The 22,743-nt window shown below is 36.9% G+C and overlaps 1 protein-coding gene across 1 annotated transcript in view; it reads left to right on the plus strand.

Annotated features, from left to right (window-relative positions):
- Nucleotides 1-6,933: 6,933 nt before the first annotated feature.
- COL9A1 (collagen type IX alpha 1 chain) overlaps nucleotides 6,934-22,743 on the plus strand; it is an 87,411-nt gene continuing 71,601 nt past the window's right edge. Inside the window, exons 1-5 of the mRNA XM_077767250.1 lie at nucleotides 6,934-6,947; nucleotides 7,479-7,552; nucleotides 8,722-8,799; nucleotides 8,937-9,069; nucleotides 15,097-15,493. Of these exons, the coding sequence (XP_077623376.1) occupies nucleotides 6,934-6,947; nucleotides 7,479-7,552; nucleotides 8,722-8,799; nucleotides 8,937-9,069; nucleotides 15,097-15,493 (696 nt within the window). The remainder of the gene's footprint in view (nucleotides 6,948-7,478; nucleotides 7,553-8,721; nucleotides 8,800-8,936; nucleotides 9,070-15,096; nucleotides 15,494-22,743) is intronic.

Genomic DNA, 22,743 nt, shown 5'->3' on the forward strand with positions numbered 1-22,743 from the left:
CAAAAACACTAATGTAAAGGGACATATGACTTCTATGTTAACTGCAGCATTATTTACAATAGTCGAACTATAGAAGCAGCCCAAGTGCCCATTGATTGATGAACAGATAAAGAGGAAGTGGTGTATACACACACACGCACACACACACACACACAATGGAATATTATTCTGCCATAAAAAGAATGAAATCTTGCTATTTGCAACAAAAAGGATGGATCTAGAAAGTATAATGCTAAGTGAAATAAGCCAGAGAAAGAAAAAAAAAAAAAAACCACCATGATTTTTCTTGTTTGTAGAATTTAAGAAACAACACAAATGAACAAGGGGGAAAAAAAGAGACAAACCAAAAAAACAGACTCTTTAACAAACAGATGGTTACAGATGGTTGTTCTTAGAGAACAAACAGATGGTTACAGAGAAGTGGGTAGGGGGATGGATGAAATGGGTGAAGGGGATTAAGAGTATAGTTATCTTGATGAGCATTGAGTAATATATGGAACTGATGAATCACTATATTGTATACCTGAAACTAATATAACACTGTATACTAACTATGCTAGAATTAAAATTTTTTTAAAAAATTGTTCATTTAGTGTCTTCTTCCTTCGGTAGACTCCCTGAGCAATTAGATTGCATTGTATTTGCACATTTATTCTGAGAGCAGCCCTAAGGTGGGATCAATTATAATACTTCAATATATACATAGGGAAAGTAACCAAGAATGGAATATTTACATAAAACCAGAGTTATCTACTTAAAGACTGGAAATCAAATTCTACACTCCTTATCTCAGGTTCCAAGTTGCAGGATTACACTGCCACCTAGTGTAAACAAATATTTTACCAGCATGTGAAAGCTAGTGAATACATATAAAATTTCATAGGATGCAATACGGAAACAATGTTTATATAAGGGTTCTTTGGTAAAAGAGAAAGAGGGTTTTAAGAATGAAGAATCTATATTTCATTGATAAAGGGTAACATGGATTCAGGAACACACTTTATATTTTTTGGTTGATAAATGATAATAGAGCAGAAGGGAAGGCTTGGGTTTTGGTACTACATTTTGCCAAGTAAATTTCTTTAATATATATGCTAAAAAGAAATGAGTATAATTTGTTTTCATAAGTATGAAAGTTCCCAGTAGGTCTGTCTTATGGGTACAACTGATATTTTAAAAAATTTATTCTGCAAGTAACTACTAAAATTTTACAGTTTGCAAGTCATTATCAGTTATAAAAAGGAGGGGTAGCTCAATGGAGTTGAAAACATTACCTGTAGGAGCAGGTTTTCTCACTGGACCAGTAGCATCAGCATCAACTCGGGAGCTTGTTAGAAATAGAAATTTCCGGGGCGCCTGGGTGGCTTAGTCGGTTAAGCGTCCGACTTTCGCTTGGGTCATGATCTCGCGGTTCGTGGGTTTGAGCCCCGCGTCGGGCTCTGTGCTGACTGCCAGCTCGGAGCCTGGGGCCTGTTTCAGTCTGTGACTCCCTCTCTCTCTGACCCTCCCCTGTTCACGCTGTCTCTCTCTCTCTCTCCTAGAAATAAATAAAACATTAAAAAAAAAAAAGAAATAGAAATTTTCAGGAGCATCTGGGTGACTCAGTCAATTAAGGTCTGACTTCAGCTCAGGTCATGATCGTAGGGTTTGTGAGTTTGAGCCCCACATTGGGTTCTGTGCTGACAGTGTGGAGCCTGCTTGGAATTCTCTCTCCCTCTCTCTATGCTCCTCCCTTACTTGGTGCTCACTCTCAAAGTAAATAAAGAAACTTTAAGAAAAAAAAAAGAAATATAAATTCTCACATACCTTGAATCTCTTGATTCAGAAATTCTAGGGGTGAAGCCCAGAGATATGTTATTAAGGGGCCCTTCAAGTGATTCTGATGTCACTTTGGGAACGCCTGTTAGAAAAGGAGGTTTTATGGTATGTAGAAAAACATGCTGAATGATCAATATGTGAGGTTTATTAGAAGAAGCAAAAGAGGCTTTGGACATGAATCAGCTGCTACAAATTGAAGATCCACAAGGCAGCAAATGTAGCAACTTGTGCTGGAGGCACATGTGTGGTGGAGGGGACTCAATTTCTCTCTGCCTTAGGGAAGTGGAAATGCTCATGTTTTAGAGAAAGCAAAAGTAATATGCCAAAAAGGGTGGAGTTTATGTTAAATAACACATTCTTGTATTAATGGTCCATGGCAAGAACACATTTACTTGTGAGTGATTTCAGAGAGAAATGGCTATCATCCTGAGGCTCTATTTGCTTGCTATATATGATTAGGCTACAATTACAGATATAGAACCAAAATAAGCAGATTAAAATAGAGCCTTGATTGTGGTGAGATTTCTTTACAGTAAAACTAAACTACCATGCAAAACTGTGGGAGGCCTCGTTTTAGCAACTCTGATTATTAATCAGCCTCTCAGCCAGATTTCTTTGATAAATTTCAAGGCTCAAGCTGTGGCTAATTTGCAGCCTCCTCGCACAACTGCTATGTGTCACTAGGCATTTGAGTCTTTTATTTTTATTAAAAATTTTTTTATTTATTTTTGAGAGAGAGGCAGAGAGACTGAGAGGGGTAGGGGCAGAGAAAGAGAGGGAGGAGAGAATCTCAAGCAGGCTTTGCACTGTCAGTATGGAGCCTGACGTGGGGCTCAAACTCACAAACCGTGAGATCATGACCTGAGCCGAAACCAAGAGTTGGACACTTTGCCAACTGAGCCACCCAGGCACCCCCTGAGTCTTTTATTTTTAAAAACAAGATATATAGAAGAATGCTTACAACTGGATATTATTAGGAAGCTAGTTTTAAAAGGGATTCTTCTTTGTTTTAATCTATAAAGTGAGTGTGGAACACATGGCATCTTTAAAAAAAATGTAAGTTTATGGTAACTTCTGTTCAAAAGTATACTTTCAAAAAATATTGTTCTGTTAAAACTATGGAATGCTTCCTACTATTCTATGAATTTTATGGGGTGTCCCAAATATTACGCCCCATACCAGGAAGTGAGAGGAAAGATATCTCTTGACATACCTAGTGCCCACTGTAGTCTAATGGAATGTTTTTAAAACCATGGGCTGCAACCCATTAGTTGGTCCTGAAATCAATTTATTGACTCGGTCACCATCACTAAAAAGTGAAATAGAATAAAACAGAATATCGAGTACACCACTATGGATAAACATTGTCTTCTGAAACTTGTTTCAGTTGTGTATAGGCATGCATATTTGTCAAATCCATTCAATCCATCCTTCAGCAATGCCAGAACCATTTTCTGAAGACATACCTAAAAAGTCATTCTTGGCTTCATACTCTTCATCCAGATCCCTTAAAAGCCAGAATAAAGTCCAAACTCTTTCAAAGGTTTTCAAAATCCCCCTACTCAACACATCCCCCATGGTCCTTCTACTTATTTCAGAAAATGACATCACCATCTACTCAGTTGCTCAAGCTTGAAACCCAAGTAGTTCTACCCACTCCCCTCTCCTTCTCCAGTCTACCCTATCAGTCTTACCTCTTGATTCTCATCCAGTCTGAGTCAAAATTTACCATCCCAGAGGAGCCTTTCCTTACCCCTCAATCTTGATCAACCTCTACACCTACTCCTACCTTTCTCTAATACATATTGCCCACTTTTGTATATTTTTCATAACAGTTCCAACTCAAATTATCTTGTCTATTCTTGTAAATGTATTAGTATCTATCTCCTTACCAGCTGTAAGGTCCATGGGGGCAGGGACTTGGTCTTTCTTTGCTGTATCTCTGTGCTGAGATCAGTTCAGAGCTCATGGTAGAAGAGTCACCAAGAAATATTCACCAAGTGAAAGAGTTCCTAAACTAAACTTGGGGTTCCCAAAATATGTTCTTCTCCTTTTTTGTCATGGTACCTGCTATTTCTTCTGCCCAGAATGTACTGTACCCATTTGTTTTCTTGGTAGGCTTCTAGTCATCCTTTAAAATTTCACTTCCTTTATGAAAAATTCCCTTGTGCTCCTGGGCTGAGTTCATACTTGTTCTCAGTGACACTACAGCCTTGTTCCCTCACTATTTCGCAGCCGTTTTCATATTGGACTTCCCAATTGGACTGTGGGAGCTTCTTCAGGGCAAGGCTTTTTGTCTCCCCAACTCCTCGCACTTGGTAAGAGTGGTTATATATTGAGAGCATATAGTCATTCAATTAAGTGTTTGCTGAATGGTTGGGTACACAAATGAAAGAGAATAGATGATCAAGGAAGATGATTATTTGTGATGATGTTCCCTGATTTAAACTGTAAGTAAATAAAATTCTGAATTTCTAGAAAGGGAAAGATTAGTGGGTGTGTTTGTTGTATAGAGCAGTAAGGGGCAGGGAGGGAGAGAGTAAAAAGGGATGAAAGCATAATTATTCTGTACAAAATACTTCTATTTACAAAATAGATCATTTAAAAATATCAAGCTGTCTTAGCACATTTACAACTTTAAATAATTGATCAGATTTCATCTCCACATAGTTTCTCAGGAACAGAACTCTTCAGTAAAGTGAGGGAACAGTGTTAATGATGAAAGAGATTATGTGTCTGTGATTTTAGGATGCAACCTGACCCAGACCAGAAGAGTGTGGGCTTTGCACTTCTCTCTGTGAGGCTCTCACGTCGAATTATGAAATGTGATTAAAATAGAAAACACGGGTTGGAAAAAGGAGAAAAAAGCTTCCTTAAATATGTGTGTGTGTGTGTGTGTGTGTGTGTGTGTGTGTGTGTGTGTGCATGTGTGTAGAGGGGGAGAGAGAGGGAGAGAGAAATATCTTTTTTTCTGGATTTATATTCTTTCTTAATAGAGCGGTTGCTTGCTCTTGATCATCTTAAATAAGCCTGCCAAGCTGGAATAAAGCCAAACCACTTATAAGAAAACCTATTTTCTTCTCGTTTAAAAAATCTTTTATTAAAAGTTCCCCTTCATTTGCCTTCTTATTCTAGCTGCAGAGGGTTCTTCAAAGTGGGAGGAGGAGGGGACAAAAGCAGAGGAGTGATCTTTAGAGCACTTAAAAGAATTTCTCAAATATTTAATTACATAGGAAAATCTACCTCTTTTGTTTCCCACAGTAAATAATATTAGAGGATCTGTAGTACAAATAAAGAGCTTAAGTGGAGAGCGTCCCTTTGGGAAATGCCCCTTTCCCTGTGGATCTAGGGCTGGCTACTTTGTGTGATATGAGGGAGGTACCCAGCTGCACATTTTCTCTTCTGAAGTCCTACCATTAGAAGTTCAGGGGTTTTGGGGGGTTAATAAACTGCTTCATTTAAAAAAGCCCTGGTCAACTTTCAAGAATAAGCTAGGCTAGGGCCATATATAATTCTATGACTCAGCCAAAGTGGCTGCCCTTGGGAATCACTATTTTGATACATGGAAAAATGACAGGGGACTGTGGCGAGCCCCAAACAATATGAGGAAATGGATGTCCCAATGACAGCGGGGTAAATGGATAGGCCATGAGTAGAAAAGGAATGGAGAACAAATGGTGTGGATGTTGAACTACACCTGGTTCTCAGCTCATCATGGCAAAACTCTCCATCAAGCTGAGGAAGGAAGAAGCGGAAAGGATTTTTTTAAAAAGTAGCAACAAAAAATAAAAAAATAACACCATTTATTTTGCAATTTAAAAATTAAAGAAACTTCAAGAAAATAAAACTACTTTATGCTAGACTGTAACTTATTAAGATCATTAGATCATCTGAGCCTGAAAGTCTGTTTTTGGATTGGACATGATGTCAGCAGACTATCCTAAGTGGGTGGGGTAGGGGGTTCTCTCTTCAAGTACTCAGGTTCTGGAGAGAAGGGTATGTGTGACATGGTGCTGATAAAAACCTTTCTCTTCAGGTCTAGGCATATTGAAACATGCTCTCAGCTTGTTTATATAGGATAATATGCTGTTTATTTCTGAGCATATTCTGCTTACCTCTGGTAATTATAGGGTTTAAGAAGCAATAAAAACTAGGGGGCTTGATGTTACATTTTACCAAGATTTCCAGCTATGATGTACCGAGAGCTAGCATGCACCAAGTAACTAATTAGCCATGCAATTTTGATCAGGTTACAAGTTACTTGATTTTCTGTGCCTCAGTTGTCTTACCTATAGAACAGGAATACTTTTAGTTTTAGTTTCTAGTGTTGGGGGAATTAAATGTTATCAGGCTTCAAGCATTTTAAACATGGGGGGGGCAAATAGTGAGTGAAGTGTTAGCTATAATGATAATGATGATGGGGAATAATGATTGTTCCCCTTAGCTAGGCATTAGACTCTCTGCTTTGTTACCTTGTTTAATTCTAAAAAAAAATTGTTTTAGGTAACTCTTTCCAATCCATTTTTCACCTAAGGCCACAAAGTTACAGACATTAATTAACTTGCCTCCAGACATACAACTAGTAAACTTCAGAACAAACAGGGATTCAAATCTAGATTGGCTGTAAACCAAGGCCCCCATGAGTTCCCACATCTCTGCTTTCCAATGACTCTCTCTTTACCTCGGTCCTCTAAAAGCATTCACTGTATTCCTATAGCAGTTTTAAAAGCTTCCACTGTATTTCTATAGCAGCTTGCCTGAGTTCTTCTGGTGGTTTCTCCACATCCTGACTTTTTTTTCTTCTTAGCAAACTTTCCCTTGCTAATCCCTCCTTCAGTGTAACCTTGTTAGTTTTGGGGACACACCCCTGGCTAGGCCTGGGCTTACAGGGCTGCCTCTCCCCACCCCTTCCCTCTGCTGTGGTTTAAAGTGTCACCAGATGCCTCTGGTTCACTCCCTTTGCTTTAATCCCTTACAAGGGCAGGAGAAACCAAGGCTGGGCCCAGAACCCATTAGTCCTGGGGTGACAGTGAAGGGGTCTTGGGGGGAGCATTGACCCCCCTGCAACCCCTTCATCACTGGGACTGTTGGCACAAAAGAAAAACAGTTGGGAAAATGAAGAACTTCTGGTAAGACCTTGACACTGGAAAGAATGGTGGGAGACTGGGTTGGGGGCCCTTGACATCAAGGGTCTGTGTTTCTGCTGTGGTGGTAGAATGAGAGGAAGTGAGAGGAGGTGGGAGAGGGGAGAGGGGCAAGTGAGAGAGACTCAGAGATACAGACAGAGAGAGCCAGGGAAGGACAGATGAGAGTGAAGCAGAAAAGAACAAGCATAAGAGACAGGAGAGAGAGACAGACAAAGGAGAAAGAGCTACTAAAGTGAAGAGGGAGGAAAACTAGATATAGATAGGTGCAGAAACAGTGAGATGGATAGCTATGGAGAAACTGAGGTAGAAAAAAACAACAGTCTCATGATTTAGTGTAGGAGCTGGAAACATGAGAATTTATTAAATTTCTGAAGATTTCAAGTCAAATGGAAAAAATAAACTATACTGAGATTTGATCACTTACATTACTTATGTTTACCATATTTCAAAATATTTAAGGAGTCCCCATCTAGAGGGACTCCTGTTTGAGTCACTTTCTTTTCTCCTCTTCAGGAAAATTCCAGTTTTCTTCTTTGTATGCAGTTTCCTGGGATCGTGGGCATCTGCAGCTGTCAAGCGTCGCCCAAGTAAGGGCTGCAGTTTCTGGGTTTTGAAAAATCACTTGTTCACAAAAATGAGCAGGCAGGGCTGACTGAGGGAGGACTAAATGAAGTATCCACAGTCCTTCACAGCCTCACTCTTCAATCCTGCTTTAGCCATGGGTTTACTCCATGTCTGGTTTTATGTGGTGGTCAGTGCTTGGTATGGAGGAGAAGTCCTGGCTGCAATCATAGTGAGCAGGAAAGCCAATCTGTGTACTCCAGTGCCTTCCACAGTGCCTACTTGGTTCACATGGTGATTGGTAATGTTGGATGGGTGGACGGATGGATGGATGAATGGATGGATGGATGACCTGAGGTTAGAGGGGCTAATAAAGAGTGTGTTTGATGTACTGGGATGGCTGGGCCGAAACTTGTGGCTGGAAAATGCTTTTTCTGAAGTTTAGGAAGTCTCCATTGTTAGATGAGTCTCATTAGGGTGCTGGGGTTAGACAATCACAAGAAGCCTTCTTAAACTTTCTCCCTGCAACCTTCTACCTGCGTATGGAGCATCCAACTTAATTCTAGGATTTCTCATTGAATTAAGGGTTTAATCATTTTCATGATTCTATTCTTCTTCTCATTACTCTTCCCCATTTTCAGATGCTAACAATAGCCTAGTTTGGACCCTTTTTTGATCTTTGGAATGAATCTGTAAAATTAAAAGCATTCTATATATTTTATTTTGGATTAGTGAATCCCAAGTCTCCAACCCAAACTCCTATTTAACAAAGAATCTTAACTCCACTCTCCATAGGTCCCACTGAACTGGCTCAAGGCTGCCTCTGGATTCTCTTAGAAATTCTAAAATTTGTGGTGTTTAATGAATATTTTCTAGCCCAAACCATCAGAAATTTTCCAAACAGGCATCTGACACTGTGCCATTCAGAACACTGTGCTGCTCTGGTTCCAAAAGGAACAAATTCCTAACTTCCCCCAAACGAATATTTTCCCAGCACAGATTATTAAAACAACTTTGTACCTTGCTTCCCTTCCAGGATGAGTTGAAGATGAAAGAATTATAATCATAGAGACAAAGAGTTAAAGCCAAATACTCTATAAGCAAGCTGTTTGGTATACTATTTTTTCTTAAATCAGTTCTTATTGTTATCAATCTATAGGGGATGGGGTAAGATGACATGCTCTCTCTTTTGTAGGGTTCCCTGTTAATTCAGACTCTAATGGTGGAGACGAACTCTGTCCAAAGGTTAGGATTGGCCAAGATGATTTACCAGGTAAGAAGCCATATATCATATTGAAAATGCATGCTTTCTATAAACCTACCTGATACATTCTTTTATTTGGGAAGGTTGTGAAAAGGAATATAACCAATCTCATTTTAGACTTTTTATTTTGTGTTCCCTTTCTGTAGGGTTTGACTTGATTTCTCAGTTCCAGATAGATAAAGCAGCATCTCGAAGAGCTATTCAGAGGGTAGTGGGATCAACAGCATTACAAGTTGCTTACAAATTGGGAAATAATGTAGACTTCAGGATTCCAACAAGGTATATAAAAATATTTTATCTAGTTATCTGCCTAAAATGCATTTTTAAAAGTGAAAAGCTGCCCGCTGTTAGAGAATCTTCTCATGCTCAATGCTTCTTAGATCACGATTTTATTTAAGGATGAAAATTTATTTACCTATCTATCTTTAGTGTCTAAATATATGAATGCTCTTCATCTTTTCAGTATGTAATTTACTTTTCATTCCAGGGAGAAAAAAAAAATCACTGAGACCATTATACATTGACTCAAGACATGTTCTTACTATTTTGCCCTCTGTTTTTTGTATAATTTGTCTGGTTTTGGTTGAAAGGACCCTCTGTGAAAAGTGCCAGAGGTTAAGCATAAATTTAACGAGGAACCACGGAGTGGTTAGAAGACTCACAATGGTGCTGTTCAAGCATCCTGGTGCTGAAACTGAGCACACAACTACTAGGCATTAGTTCCTGCAGTTCCTTGCAGGAATCAAACAAAAGCAAAACTAGAATAATGATAACTGACACAATGGCAGTGATAATAATTTTAAATCCTCTACTTCATTTACCTCCCTCTCTAGAACTATGTTTTTTATCCTTTAAATTATTTATAACTGTGGTGCTTCAGTTTACGTATGTGCTGAATCATGCTGTTGTTATGAATGAGCTGCAGGATTTTTAGTTTTATATCACCTAAATACCTTATATGTAATTATCATAATTATTGTATGTTTCAGTGCACTGCAAAAAATTGAATTAAGATTCCTGTGATAGCTGAACAAGAAAACTAAGACTTTGATAAAAATTAAGATATAAAAGTAAATAATGATTAATTAGAACAGTAAAAGAATATTATAAAAGCTCTAAGTGTTTATAATAATGAAAATTGTGTTCAAATTAGAATATTCTGATATAGTGCCAGATTGTAGATAGAAATTCATGTTTTGAACATATGAACTATATTTTATTTTTTCTAAATATGAACTATATCTTATAAAATGACAATAGTGCATTGTATAAGCTTTTTTTACAAACTTACTGATTAACATTAAATTTCGCCCTCATCACAACCCTGTGGTAAAGACATTACTATCCACATTTTACAAAGGAGAAAAGTGAGCCCAGAAAATTTAATGTACTTACATGAGGTTCCAGGGGCGGGAGGTGCTAGAACCCTTGACATTCAGGCAGAATGGTTCTTCAACCACTACTCAATATTGATGCTGGAAAATTATTCACAGGGCATGATAACAGATACTGATTCTTTTATTTTTGCTTATATTTTCTTTTCATGTACAGAAGTGCTAGTTCTGTCCTTAAATCATCTTTAAAAACATTCATTTTTCTTTCTCTATTAAAATAAACATGATGGAAGACATCCCCCATGCCCAACCGATGCTGACCTAATTCTCTCTTCTGTCATTTGAAGTGCAATCTGGATTGTCATTAACTAACTCTAAGTTCAGAGACTGACCAACTTGAAGCCACATACGCTCCCACCTCCTGCTTATCTTTGCTGTTGCTCTTCTCTGTCTAGAGCTGTCACTAAATATTTTTTTACAGGATATAAGCAATGTCCCATATTCTCTATCTCCTTGACCCCTTGCCTCCACAAAGACTAAAACTGTTTTACTGGAAAAGCCTATTAAAAGATGAAAAAAGAGGGGCGCCTGGGTGGCTTAGTCGGTTAAGTGTCCGACTTTCGCTTAGGTCATGATCTCGCAGTTCGTGGGTTCGAGCCCCGCATTGGGCTCTGTGCTGACTGCCAGCTCGGAGCCTGGAGCCTGTTTCAGTCTGTGACTCCCTCTCTCTCTCACCCTCCCCTGCTCACGCTGTTTCTCTCTCTCTCTCTTAGAAATAAATAAAACATTTAAAATAAAAGATGAAAAAAGAATTAGGCAGGAAGTAGAAAGAAATAAAAAGAGAAGGAGGGGAGAGCCAGAAGGCTGAGTCTCAAATAGGTAGGTAATAAAGCGTATTTTGGGGCAAGTTGCTTGCACTGTCTCTGTTTCAGTCCCTTCAGCATAAATTAGTAATAATAACAACAGTGTCATAGGTTTGCCAAATGTTAATAAACGGAGAGGGTCTGGATAGAGGCTGGCACACAGTGGTATTAGTTGAGTATTTATTCTAACTAGTGGAGAGCGCCAGGAGAGAATGTGTGCATATGGGAACCTTTTCTCTTTAGTGGATTCTTTCTTTTCAAGCTGCCCTCCTAGTCCTACTCATTCAAAAACCAGACAGCAAGAAAGGAAGGAACTGGAATTGCTCTCAGACCAGGCAGGGAGTAGACGGTCTTGGTTTAAAAGAAATTTCTACGCTGAAGAATATAGGTTCTGAGGGAATGAAAAGAAAACCTTAACAGAATTTTTATAGGAGGGGAATAAGAGTATGACATATAAAGCTGATGTGATGGAGTCACAATTTACCTTTATCTTTTCAATTTTTTTGAAGATTATGAGACATAATTTTTTTGCTACTTTTTATTCTTTTAGACATAATAGTATCATATTCTCAACTCAAACTTACAAACATTTTGTGTTTGTTTACCCTAACAAATACAATTCTTATTTGGGTTAAAGTCATAAATAACCGTTTCAAGGTCTAAAGTCTTCTTATATTTTATTTAAACCCTTACAGTTCTTCTTTTTAAGGTACTCTGTGCAGATCATAACATAATGAAATAAATCATTTATAGATCCAGCTTCTTCCACATTGTGTATGCTGTCAAGTTTATTTATCGATGTGCATAGCATATTTGCAAGAACAGAATCTCAGGTGTTCAAAAAGACAATGGTACTGACTGCTATATAAATCAGATGTGAGGACTTTTAAAGGGTCTTAAGTATACACAAATATGTATATATTTTTATTAATTTAACAATGAAAGGAATTTTCTCTTCTTACCATATTGACATTCTGTATTAGCCTAAGTTTCAAAGATTAATAACATGACAATCTTGATTATACTTGTATACTTACATGAACACACACATATATATTATCTTCATGTATATTGAAGAAAGAGAGCCGATGGATACCTTTGATTTAACAATATGTCTATAAATGAATTGTTCTTCTCGCAACCTTAGCCACAAAGTCATTTTTTAAAAATGTTTTTGGCATTACATAACCAAGTCAGGGGTAAATGGGGACATCATGCTCTAGCCTATCTTCAACATAATCTCTTTCCTCATTAAGCAGGAAAGATGAGACAAAGCATAAGTTGGGAGAGATCCCTCAGTCAACCTCACGGTATCTTTGCAAAAAAATCACTTAAACAAATTACTGCAACTTGTGGAACCAAAGCAAAATAGACTTGTTTTATCTAGAGACTGATGAAATTCTATAGCCTTGTTTGGTACCTATGTAAACAAATACATTGGTAAAATAAGTTTACAAAAATCTAGAAAAAGAATGCTTTACCTTGAGAAGAGGACAAAATATTAAGATTTATCTTACTTCTGTGAAAGCCTCACACCTCAACAATAACTATATTGGACAAAAAAGAAAAATAAATTCTTTAAGCATCTGGTTAAATTCAGATCATTAAGTGGAAAGAATATGAAAATAACATATTCATAATTTAAATGGATACTTATCAAATTTCACCACTGAATAAAACTCTAAAACTTATCTCCTAACTCCAAATTAACTGAGGTCAGTTAAATGAAATGTATGAACTTCTGTGGGGTTTTCTAATTATACAGTAGGCAACATATTATACTGTCATCAGTGAACTTCAGCCTCTTCTCTAGAAGTTAGTCTGCAATATGTATATTCTGAAAAATTTATAGTGAAAGGAAATATATCAAACAAAATCTATATTAAAAGTAAATATCAAAATAGATATAGTAGACATGTTCATTCTAGGCATATTGTTCTTGCACACATTTTCTTCTTTAGCTCCAAACTGAATCATTTTAAATGTATGTGTTAAAACCTGTATACTTGACAAACGTTTAATAAATTGAAAACTTTGCAATAAATATAATACATATCACTAGTGATCATTTAAGAATGTGTATTAACAAAGAATTCACCCAGTATTATAAATAAAAATTGAAGTTATTTTAGAACATAATGATTAAAAGAAGTATTTGGATGCTAAAGGATATTCAGATGAAAAGCTTCATATTTTTGTTATTTTTATAAAACTAGATTTTTTAAAAGCAATGAAATTTTATATAGTTGACCCATTTTATTGAAGGTGTGCAAAAATATATGTAGTAAAGAGTTATAAGTTTGTTTATGCTATTGTAAGGGATGATAAAGTTTTATAGTTAAAGACAGAAAATCTTAGCAAGTTGAGTATTTTATCTATTTCTAAACATTTTTGCAACTGAAGAAATTTTTGGTTTAGAAATTCTTGACCCCAACAACATATTTTAATGCAACTGGCAATATTAAATCAACATCTACTTAGATGTTTCTTCTTGACTTTCTTTTTACTTTTCACAAGAGAGGGCTATTTAACAGGAGTCTGACCTGAAGGAAGGTGATTTGGGACATTGAGTCCTGTCCATAACTCTTCTCAGAAATGTTAAATCTTATTATTTACCAAATAAAATTAACGGGATGTAGTTTTCCTAGCATTCCTTCCTTACTTAGGAATTTTTCTATACTGAGAAGAAAGGTAGAAAAATATAACCTTAGGGACGGCCTGGGTGGCTCAGTTGGTTAAGTGTCTGACTCTTGGTTTTGGCTCAGGTCATGATCTCACAGTTTTGTGAGTTCAAGCCCCATATTAGACTCTATGCTGACAGTATGGAACCTGCTAGGGAATCTCTCTCTCTCTCTCTCTCTCTCTCTCTATCTACCCCATCCCTGCTCACATTGTCTCTATCTCTCTCAAGATAAATAAACAAACAAACAAAAAGAAAAATATAACCTTCAGTCTTGTGAGATATGATGCTTACATTTAATATGTTTTGATTTTTAAAAATCCCAGTCTTCCATTTTTAGCAGCTTGGCTTCAACAAAAGATGATCCAGGTAGTTACTGCTGCTCCAGACCACAGTTTCCACATAGACTGGAGATGCCTTAGGGATACTGACAGTCTTAAGTTGCCATTTAAAGCAATAAAATAAGGAGCAGGGGCACCTGGGTGGCTCAGTCAGTTAAGCATCTGATTTCAGCTCGGGTCATGATCTCATGGTCCATGAGTTAGAGCCCTGTGTGGGGAGCTGTGCTGACAGCTCAGAGCCTGGAGGCTGCTTCAGGTTCTGTGTCTCCCTCTCTCTCTGCCCCTCCTCCCTCACGCATTCTATCAAAAATAAATAAACATTTAAAAAAGCAATAAAAGGAGAAATAATACAGACTTAGTTGTCAGACTGTAGTACAACTGGGCTGGAGTAGAGAATTAACAACTGGCCACTTTTCCCTTGTCATACATACAGTGACAAGCAACCAGCTGCTACTTTAATGCTACGCTTTGAACTCCCTGGAAAAAGACGAATGTGCTCAGTGTGAAGGAACTTCTCAAGTCTGCAGAGTTACTGATTCTCAAAATGCATATGTGGGTCTAGGATATGATTGTGGAGGGGACGTATGGAAGTAATTATGGAAATAAATAATCCTCACAACATGCTACATTAAAATAAAAAATTTAAAAGCTGCTTTAATGAAATGGTTCTGTTAACTAGTAGAGCTGTTTAGATTTCAAACGATCTCTTCTTTAATTTGTGGAAGACAGCTGCCAGGAATCTTTTAAGAATATGTTTTTTGGCTGAGATGGAATTGCTGAACAGGAACTCTTTAGGTAGCATAAATAGTGATATTGTTGGGGGTATGTGGCATTGGAACCTTCCTTAGCTATGAGGAAGGGTTTGTTTTTTCTAATGTGTATTTTAGGATGGAGCATTAATGTACATGAGTAGCTGAACTTCTTTGAAGGTCGTTATGGACAGTCATGAAAGAACAAATGGTACATAGTTTTTCACACTGTAGCCTTTCTGTAGGTCTAGAATCTAAAATAGCATAATAAGAGAATATGGTATTATGCATGGGTACAGAAAACAAGAGTTTTATTTACTGTTTTAAAATTTTACTCAGGCATTTATATCCCAGTGGTCTGCCTGAAGAATACTCCTTTTTAACTACTTTCCGGATGACTGGAAGCACACTTGAAAAGAACTGGAGCATTTGGCAGATTCAGGATTCCTCAGGAAAGGAGCAAGTTGGTGTGAAGATTAATGGCCAAACCAAATCTGTTGCATTTTCATACAAGGGACTAGATGGAAGTCTCCAAACTGCAACCTTTTCAAATTTGCCTTCCTTGTTTGATTCCCATTGGCATAAGATCATGATTGGTGTGGAAAGGAGTAGTGCTACTCTTTTTGTTGATTGCAACAGGATTGAATCCTTACCTATAAAGCCAAGAGGCCAAATTGATGTCAATGGTTTTGCTGTGCTGGGAAAACTTGTAGATAATCCTCAAGTTTCTGTTCCGGTAAGTATAAAATTATACACTATGGTAGATTAAAACAAAACTAGGTTGCTAAAAATTAATACTTCAGGTATCTTTGCTAATCATTTGAATGTCTTAAGCAAAAAACAATTACTTTTTTTTTATAGTTTATTTAGTTTTGAGAGAGGGAGAGAGAGAAAGTGTGAGCAGGGAAGGGTCAGAGAGAGAGAGGTAGAGAGAGAATCCCAAGTAGGCTTTGGGCTGTCAATGTGGTGTCTGACTCAGGACTTGATATCATGAGCTGTGAGATCTTGACCTGAGCCGAAATCAAGAGTCTGATACTTACTGGCTGAGCCACCCAGGCGACCCGTTATTCATTTTTAAAATTCATTCAAGCACTTACTCTAAAAGCCTTTAGTGCCTGTTTCGAGCACAGCATGTACCAAATGGAATGGGGAATCAGAGAAAGTAAAGATTCCTGGTCTTGAGGAGCTTCAAGTCTACTTGGAAGATGTGACATGCCCCACTGGAGCTCCCAGAATCCTTCAGAAGCAAAGTAAGAGGAGCCAATACTGGTGTGGTACACTATATATATAAACAACTAATGAGAATATTCAAAGTCAGGTTAAGATGAATGGTGGATTCAGTCAAGAATTCTGCGCTTCTTTTTAATTTTTTTTCAGGTTTATATATTTATTTTGAGAGACAGAGACAGCACAAGTGGGGGGAGAGGCAGAGAGAAAGGGAGACAGAGAATCCCAAGCAGGCTCGAGACCATCAGCATGGAGACTAGCATTGGGCTTGAATTCACAAAACCGTGAGATCATGACCTGAGCTGAAACTAAGAGTCAGACACTTAACTGACTGAGCCACCAAGGAGCCCCAAGAATTTTGTGCTTCTTGAACACAATGAACCTTGAAATGGAAGGATATGAACTGGCAAGAATGTATTTCGCTGAGGGAAAGAGCATCACATGAAAGGGAAGTGGAGAGTGAGTGGGCTCATTCAAAGGTCTGGTTTGGATGAAATGTGTATGTGTAAATGTGTGTGTGTGTGAGAGAGAGAGAGAAAAAGAGAGAGAGAGAGAGAGAGAGATGAGGGGAAGTGGGTTGGGAGATACTAATTGCGGGGTATGAGAGATAAGTTTAGGAAGCCATATGGTGTCTGATCAACAAGAAAAGCAAATAGATGGTACAATATTTACTTAGTAAGTTTTGCATGACATGTTATAAAAGTAAAGGATTTTAGAGCTCTATTCATGGTTTTACTGTAGAGTTTCATGGATATAAAGGCAAAGAATTATATAATGACAGAATAATTATGCCAACTAATACAATACAGTTCTATCATTTTGAATTATTAAACTTTTATCAAACTATCCTTTAAAAGGATATTTTATGATATTATTAGAGGAATTTAAAAAATATATCTTAGATGATAAGTGTTCTCTGCAGAGGGGAACTAAAAATTTAGAGCTCAATAAATAAACTGTTGATGCCAACATTCTCTCTCTCTCTCTCTCCTCTCTCTCTCTCTCTCTCAGAGTTGTTAAATTCTAGTCACAAAACTCATATTATGGCATGTAGCAGGGGCAAAGCAGTGATTCTGAATTGTTTCTGTGTACTTCTCCAAAGGAAAAAAGGTTATCAGGCACTCAGTAATGGAATTGTTCAAATAGCTTATTTTCAAGAGAAGAATTGTGATTAGTGTGAAGGGTAGTGTGAAATTTCTATATTCTGTGATGGACAGGAAGCAATTTGTAACTGCCACATTATTGCTCTGACTTGTAGACACTTGAGAAAGTATTTCTTCAACTAATGAGTTATCACACCTCAAGTGGCTGGGTTAAAAAGCCAACGGGACCACTATTGTGCCATCTTGAAATTTTGTGAAGCAAGATTATTGCAGTGGTAGGAGACTGGGATAACTTTGCAGGCAAAACCAAACTTCTGCAACACCTATGTCATTTTTGGACCATGGGTAAGGGTGGGGAGAGCTTAAGGTGCTTCTTTACTCTAATGAACATCAGTCAAGTGCTTGCAAAATTGATTATTCACTGGCCTTGAATTACATTTCATTTGTTTTTGTAGTCTCAAGTTCTGATTTAAATTCTAGTTAGTTAAAAAACTGTGTAATATTAGTTTCAGGTGTAGAATTTAGTGATTCATCACTTACATATAACACCCAATGTTCATCACAACCAGTGCCCTCCTCAATGCCTATCACCCATTTGACCCATCACTTGAAAAACATTTCAAATCATTATAATTCTGGATGCTGGTATATTATTAAACTCTTTGATTGCCAGAGTGATAAAGTCTCAATCTTACTCCAATACATTATACTTCAGCCAATAATGTTATAGATGATTGTAGCTTTTCAGCCAGGTCTAGTCTCATATCACAGTGGAGACCAGTTAGGACCAGTCATCCTCTATTTTATTCTGCCATGTCCAGGCACGCAACAAAGAACCTGGCATCTGGTATTATATTTTGCTTCTGGTCCACCAAGGAGCTTTTCAAAGTCAGTACACTGTAACCAATGTTAAAAGTAATTGAAACAGGCATGGATAATTTTTTTCCTTTATACTGAATTCTGACTCTCCCACAAGGAAAGACAAAAAGGACTTGAACCTAAAGCTTCATTAAAGTTTCATATTTGGTGATTGAGTAGTGGTGGTAGTAATAATAACTAAAAAAAGTCAGAGTTATAGGCCAAAAAAAAAAAAAAAAATCCTACTTACATCCAAGGACTGACAGTGACAATGTTCAAACTCAAACTTGTCACCAAAATGTATTCCTCAATTTTTACTCCATATTAGACAAAGAAATAGAAAATTCTATGTAAGAAAAGCACATTTATACTTTTTAAGCACTCTTATACCTTAATATGCCAATTTAAAGTTTCCAAAATACTTTCATTCCCACTAACCTATTTTATCCTTGCAACAATTTTATAAGATAGCAAGCACAGATAGAATTATCTCCATTTCTCAGTTGAAGATGTGACCTCAAGTGGGCTTCCTGACTTGTAAGAAACCATGTTAGGCACAAAATATAATCTACCTATTTTCTGCTGTGCCAACTAACTTTCTTTTGAGAAAAGAAAAAAATATGTATAATCGTATATCTTTCCTTCTAAAGCATTTCCTCACTTTCCTCTTAGAAAGCATTTGTGATTTGCATAGATTTTTCAGAATTTACTTTGCAGTACAAACAGAGTAAGTGTTTTATTTCTTAAAGAAGGGGGATTATACAGTATAAAACATGTCCTCAGACATGTATTTGTTTATTAATTTAGTAATCTTTCATCATGTGCCTATAGACTGGCTATACAAAGTTAAATAAATCACCGACCTTGTCTTCTTCAGTTCAGAGTCTTGAGGATGATGGGTTGAGATGAGTAAACAATGACAATTCAGGATATGATAAGGACCATGGCAGTGAATGGAGGCACAGGGAAAAAGCTCCATACTTAGATTAGAGGCATGAGAGTAGAGGTCAAGCATGTTTACTGTATGCAGTGATGTCTAGAGCAGCCCTGGGGATGAATTAAGTATTATCCAGAGGAAGATAGAGTCCAGTGTTCTAGGCTCTCATCTGGGAATTTCCATGTTGATCAATTCTTCCCTTTTCAAATTTTATTAGTCTTCCCATACTGCTGCTTACATTTTAAGGCTAAGAATAGTCAAATACTCATATAATGCCCTAGACAAAGCCCAAGTGTCCACAACTTGTCCTTAAGCCCTTGGGTTTTGTTTTGTTTTATGTTTTGACTTCTCACCAGTTTGACTGAAATATGAAGTTGCTGGCCATTACTGCAGATCAACAGGGACCATAGGTCTCTCAGAAGACTTAGAGAGTGATGAATAATAGTACCCATATATTCTGGGTGGTTGAAGTATACTGATAGGGGACCCTTGTATCCATCTGGAGACAGCAAATATTCATTATTGATGAATGAGAAATTTTATATTAAAATGAAATGTACCAATAACATAAAAACAATTAGGAACAGTGTATTTTTCAATTTTTCTTCATGAAATTAGATGCACTCTAATGTTTGAAACTCTAGATTAATTGAATACCTTTTTCAGGATCAACACTGGCTTTTATTTAGTAAATAAATCAAAAGCAAACATCCCTTGTAAACGTATTAACAGATGTCAAAAGGTAGCCTTAGGAACTGCATAATAAAAAAATGCAATTGGAAATAACATTTGATGGAGCATTAATGCTAAAAGACTCATTTATATTGTACTTGCTTGTGATTTTCCCCTATCTGTCTGATCTTGTGCCTCTTTCCCTTTTCTAAATTGGAAAAGGAAACCAATTTCAAGAGGTTTTCATAAAACTTGCAATATAGCTGCTCACGTGATCTACAGCTCAAACACCTTCTCATCATTCATGGTTATTTAGTGGACTCAGAGCATTTTATATTTTTTCCCAGTGCACTGCTGTAATACATTGTTAGTTTGATTTTAAAGCAATAAATCCCATATTTCCTATTCTCCTTTGTGCCCATATTTTAGGATGGTGCCATTTATCCCACTGCAAAGCTCAGTTTCCTGGCAGCTTACCATAAAAACACGTTATTTTATGACAGGTTCTTTATTGTTTGTTGTCAGTATGATTACCTAGGAGAGTTATTTGGTACAGCTCTATTAGAAAACAAAGTTAGCCTTTTTCCCTTTTCAGGGATGTACACTAGGGGTTTGGGCTTAAGGAAGGATACAAGTTTGTGCGGTTTTACAAATACATGATTCAAAACCTTCTTCTTTTTATCTATGCATATTCAAAATAAACCGAAGAGAAAATTCATTAGAAGGTATGATGCTTTTCAAAATACATTTCGAAAGTGCTGCTCTATGTTGTTTTTGTTAAAATCAGAGAAAAGATCAGAGCAAAGAGAAAGAACTGGCAGACCCAGTGACAGAGGAACTATTTGTCCTTTATTCTACTCTATACAATTAGATCCTAATAACCTCCATGTGCAGAAACAATGAAAGGTTCATAAATGATAATATGGGAAAATCAACTATGAGGTTGGGTTAATATTATTTTTGGTGTTTAAGAAATATTGTAGGAAAGTTATGTTTTCAGTGATTTAAGAGATGCATAGTTTGACTATATCCATCTAAAACTATTAAGTTTGTTTAAGTTATTTTCGACAAGTACATCTTTTACAAATACTCTTTCACTTGTTAAGTAGGAAATAAACACAAAAGAAATGGTTATGTTAAGTATACAGATCCATAGGAGATACTTTTTATAACACTTTGGTGTGGTTTGATTTGAATACTTTTGAGTACTGACTCTGAAGACAATGTTTTGGAGATAAAAACTGCCACATTACAAACTGTATTAACAATATCAGCTGGATTTTCCACTAGGTGGCGATGAAATGAGAAGCACACAGAAAAAAAAAATCTGCTAACATAGGAGGAGCCATAATTGGAGGAGGGGACTATGGATAACTAGCACTAGAATAGAAACTAAATGATGGTCAAACTTGTTTTTAATGGAAAATTGAAAACACTAAAATTTTTTATTGGCCTCAGCTATGCCCATACTGTTGCAGTTTTTAAAAAGTCAGTGCTGTTAGTTTGTCTGTTTCTATTAAAATGTGTGTGGGCTAAGATCATGAAGAAATCATTGTTATGTAGACTGGGTGGTTGTAAGGCAAGAGATTAATTCAATGACATTTTCCCTTCTCTTTGTGTTAATATCTGTGTTTGGTTTCTTTGGTTACAATGTAGTGTCAATAGAATCATGGACTTTCCAAGCTGGAGGAAACTTTGATTGTATCTACTCCAAACCTCTGAATTTACACATGAAGAAATTGAAACCCAGACAGGGGGAAGGGTTTGCCCCCAAGCCATAAACAAATGAGAAGACAAATACTATCAATTCTTAATTCACTATATTTCTTATTCACCTTTATATTCATTAATTAACATTTGGTAACTATTTATTAAACATCTCTTAAGTTATAGACAGAAATTAAAGCTCCAATGGACTTTACATTAATTTAGGGGAGGGGAGATAGACACAAGGGGATAAATGAGTAAATGTATAGCATGCCCAGCGTTCATAAATACTATGGACACAAAGGAAGCAGGAAATTGGATGCCTGGGGAAAAGGCCTCATTGAGAAAAGAATATCTTAACAGAGAGCATGTGGCTCTCTGAAGGAGGAGGGTTCTGGAAAGAGAATAGGGAGTGGAAAGGGACAGATGTTGGTGTTGTGTGTTGTTTGAGGAGAGCATGGAGACCAATGTGGCTGGGATGAGACTGAGAGAAGGCAGTATCTATCTCAAAGCACATGAATGTGTTATATAAAGATATGTTGGATTAAAAGATGAATAGATTACTGCATGCCAGGTGTGCTAACTCTATGTTTACTGCTCTTTCCTTTCACTGTTCTGCCTTTGCTGTTGGTGTGATTCAAATGACTGTCACCTACTCATATTTAGTGACAATTCCTAGCACTGTGTCTGGAACTGCATGGCCTAGTCTACAGACAGTTGGGGAAATTTCTGATTTCGAGGCAACTCAGAACCTCCTGCTTAGCAACTAGGAAGCTTCACTTGGAGGAGGTCCCTCATGATGGTAGGAACGAACATTTTGTCATAAACTGAAAAGAAAAATGAGAACTCATAAGTCAAGTATTTCTTTAATTCTTTGTTGCTACTGAGTAGACAAAAACTCAATGAAAGGAGTTTTTTTCTCCTGTTAAAAAAACTTTATCTTTGAAGAGCTAGTTTCTAGGTATTTTATACTTGTAAAATTTAATCACAATTCAGTATGTAAAAAATCAAACCTTGTGCCATTTTCATTAATTTTGAATCAAGTTCTATAGTTTGTCATTAGAATTCTCTCAAGAGGAAAAGATAGTTGGCTGCTATTAGTTTTTGCTTAATTTTTATGAAGACCTTATATATCTTAGTAATCTTTCTCAACAATCTAGGAAAATAAGTAGAAATCACTAGCACTATTAAAAGAATAGAGAGTTGGGGCCAAAATTCCTTGTGTTTTTGTTTTGTTTTGTGTTTTGTTTCTAAGTTTTTCAACGTTTATTTATTTTTGAGAGAGAGAAGGAGAGAGTGAGAGACAGAAGGAGAGAGGAGGACACAAGTTGATGAGGAGCAGAGAGAAAGGCAGACACAGAATCAGAGGCAGGCTCCAGGCTCCAAGCTGTCGGCACAGAGCCTGATGTGGGGCTCGAACCCATGAACCATGAGATGATGGCCTAAGCCATATTTGGATACTTAACAGAATGAGCCAGCCAG

The sequence above is a fragment of the Crocuta crocuta genome, unplaced genomic scaffold (assembly GCF_008692635.1).
Source record: "Crocuta crocuta isolate KB4526 unplaced genomic scaffold, BGI_CrCroc_1.0 scaffold518, whole genome shotgun sequence".
In the NCBI taxonomy this organism is placed as follows: domain Eukaryota; kingdom Metazoa; phylum Chordata; class Mammalia; order Carnivora; family Hyaenidae; genus Crocuta; species Crocuta crocuta.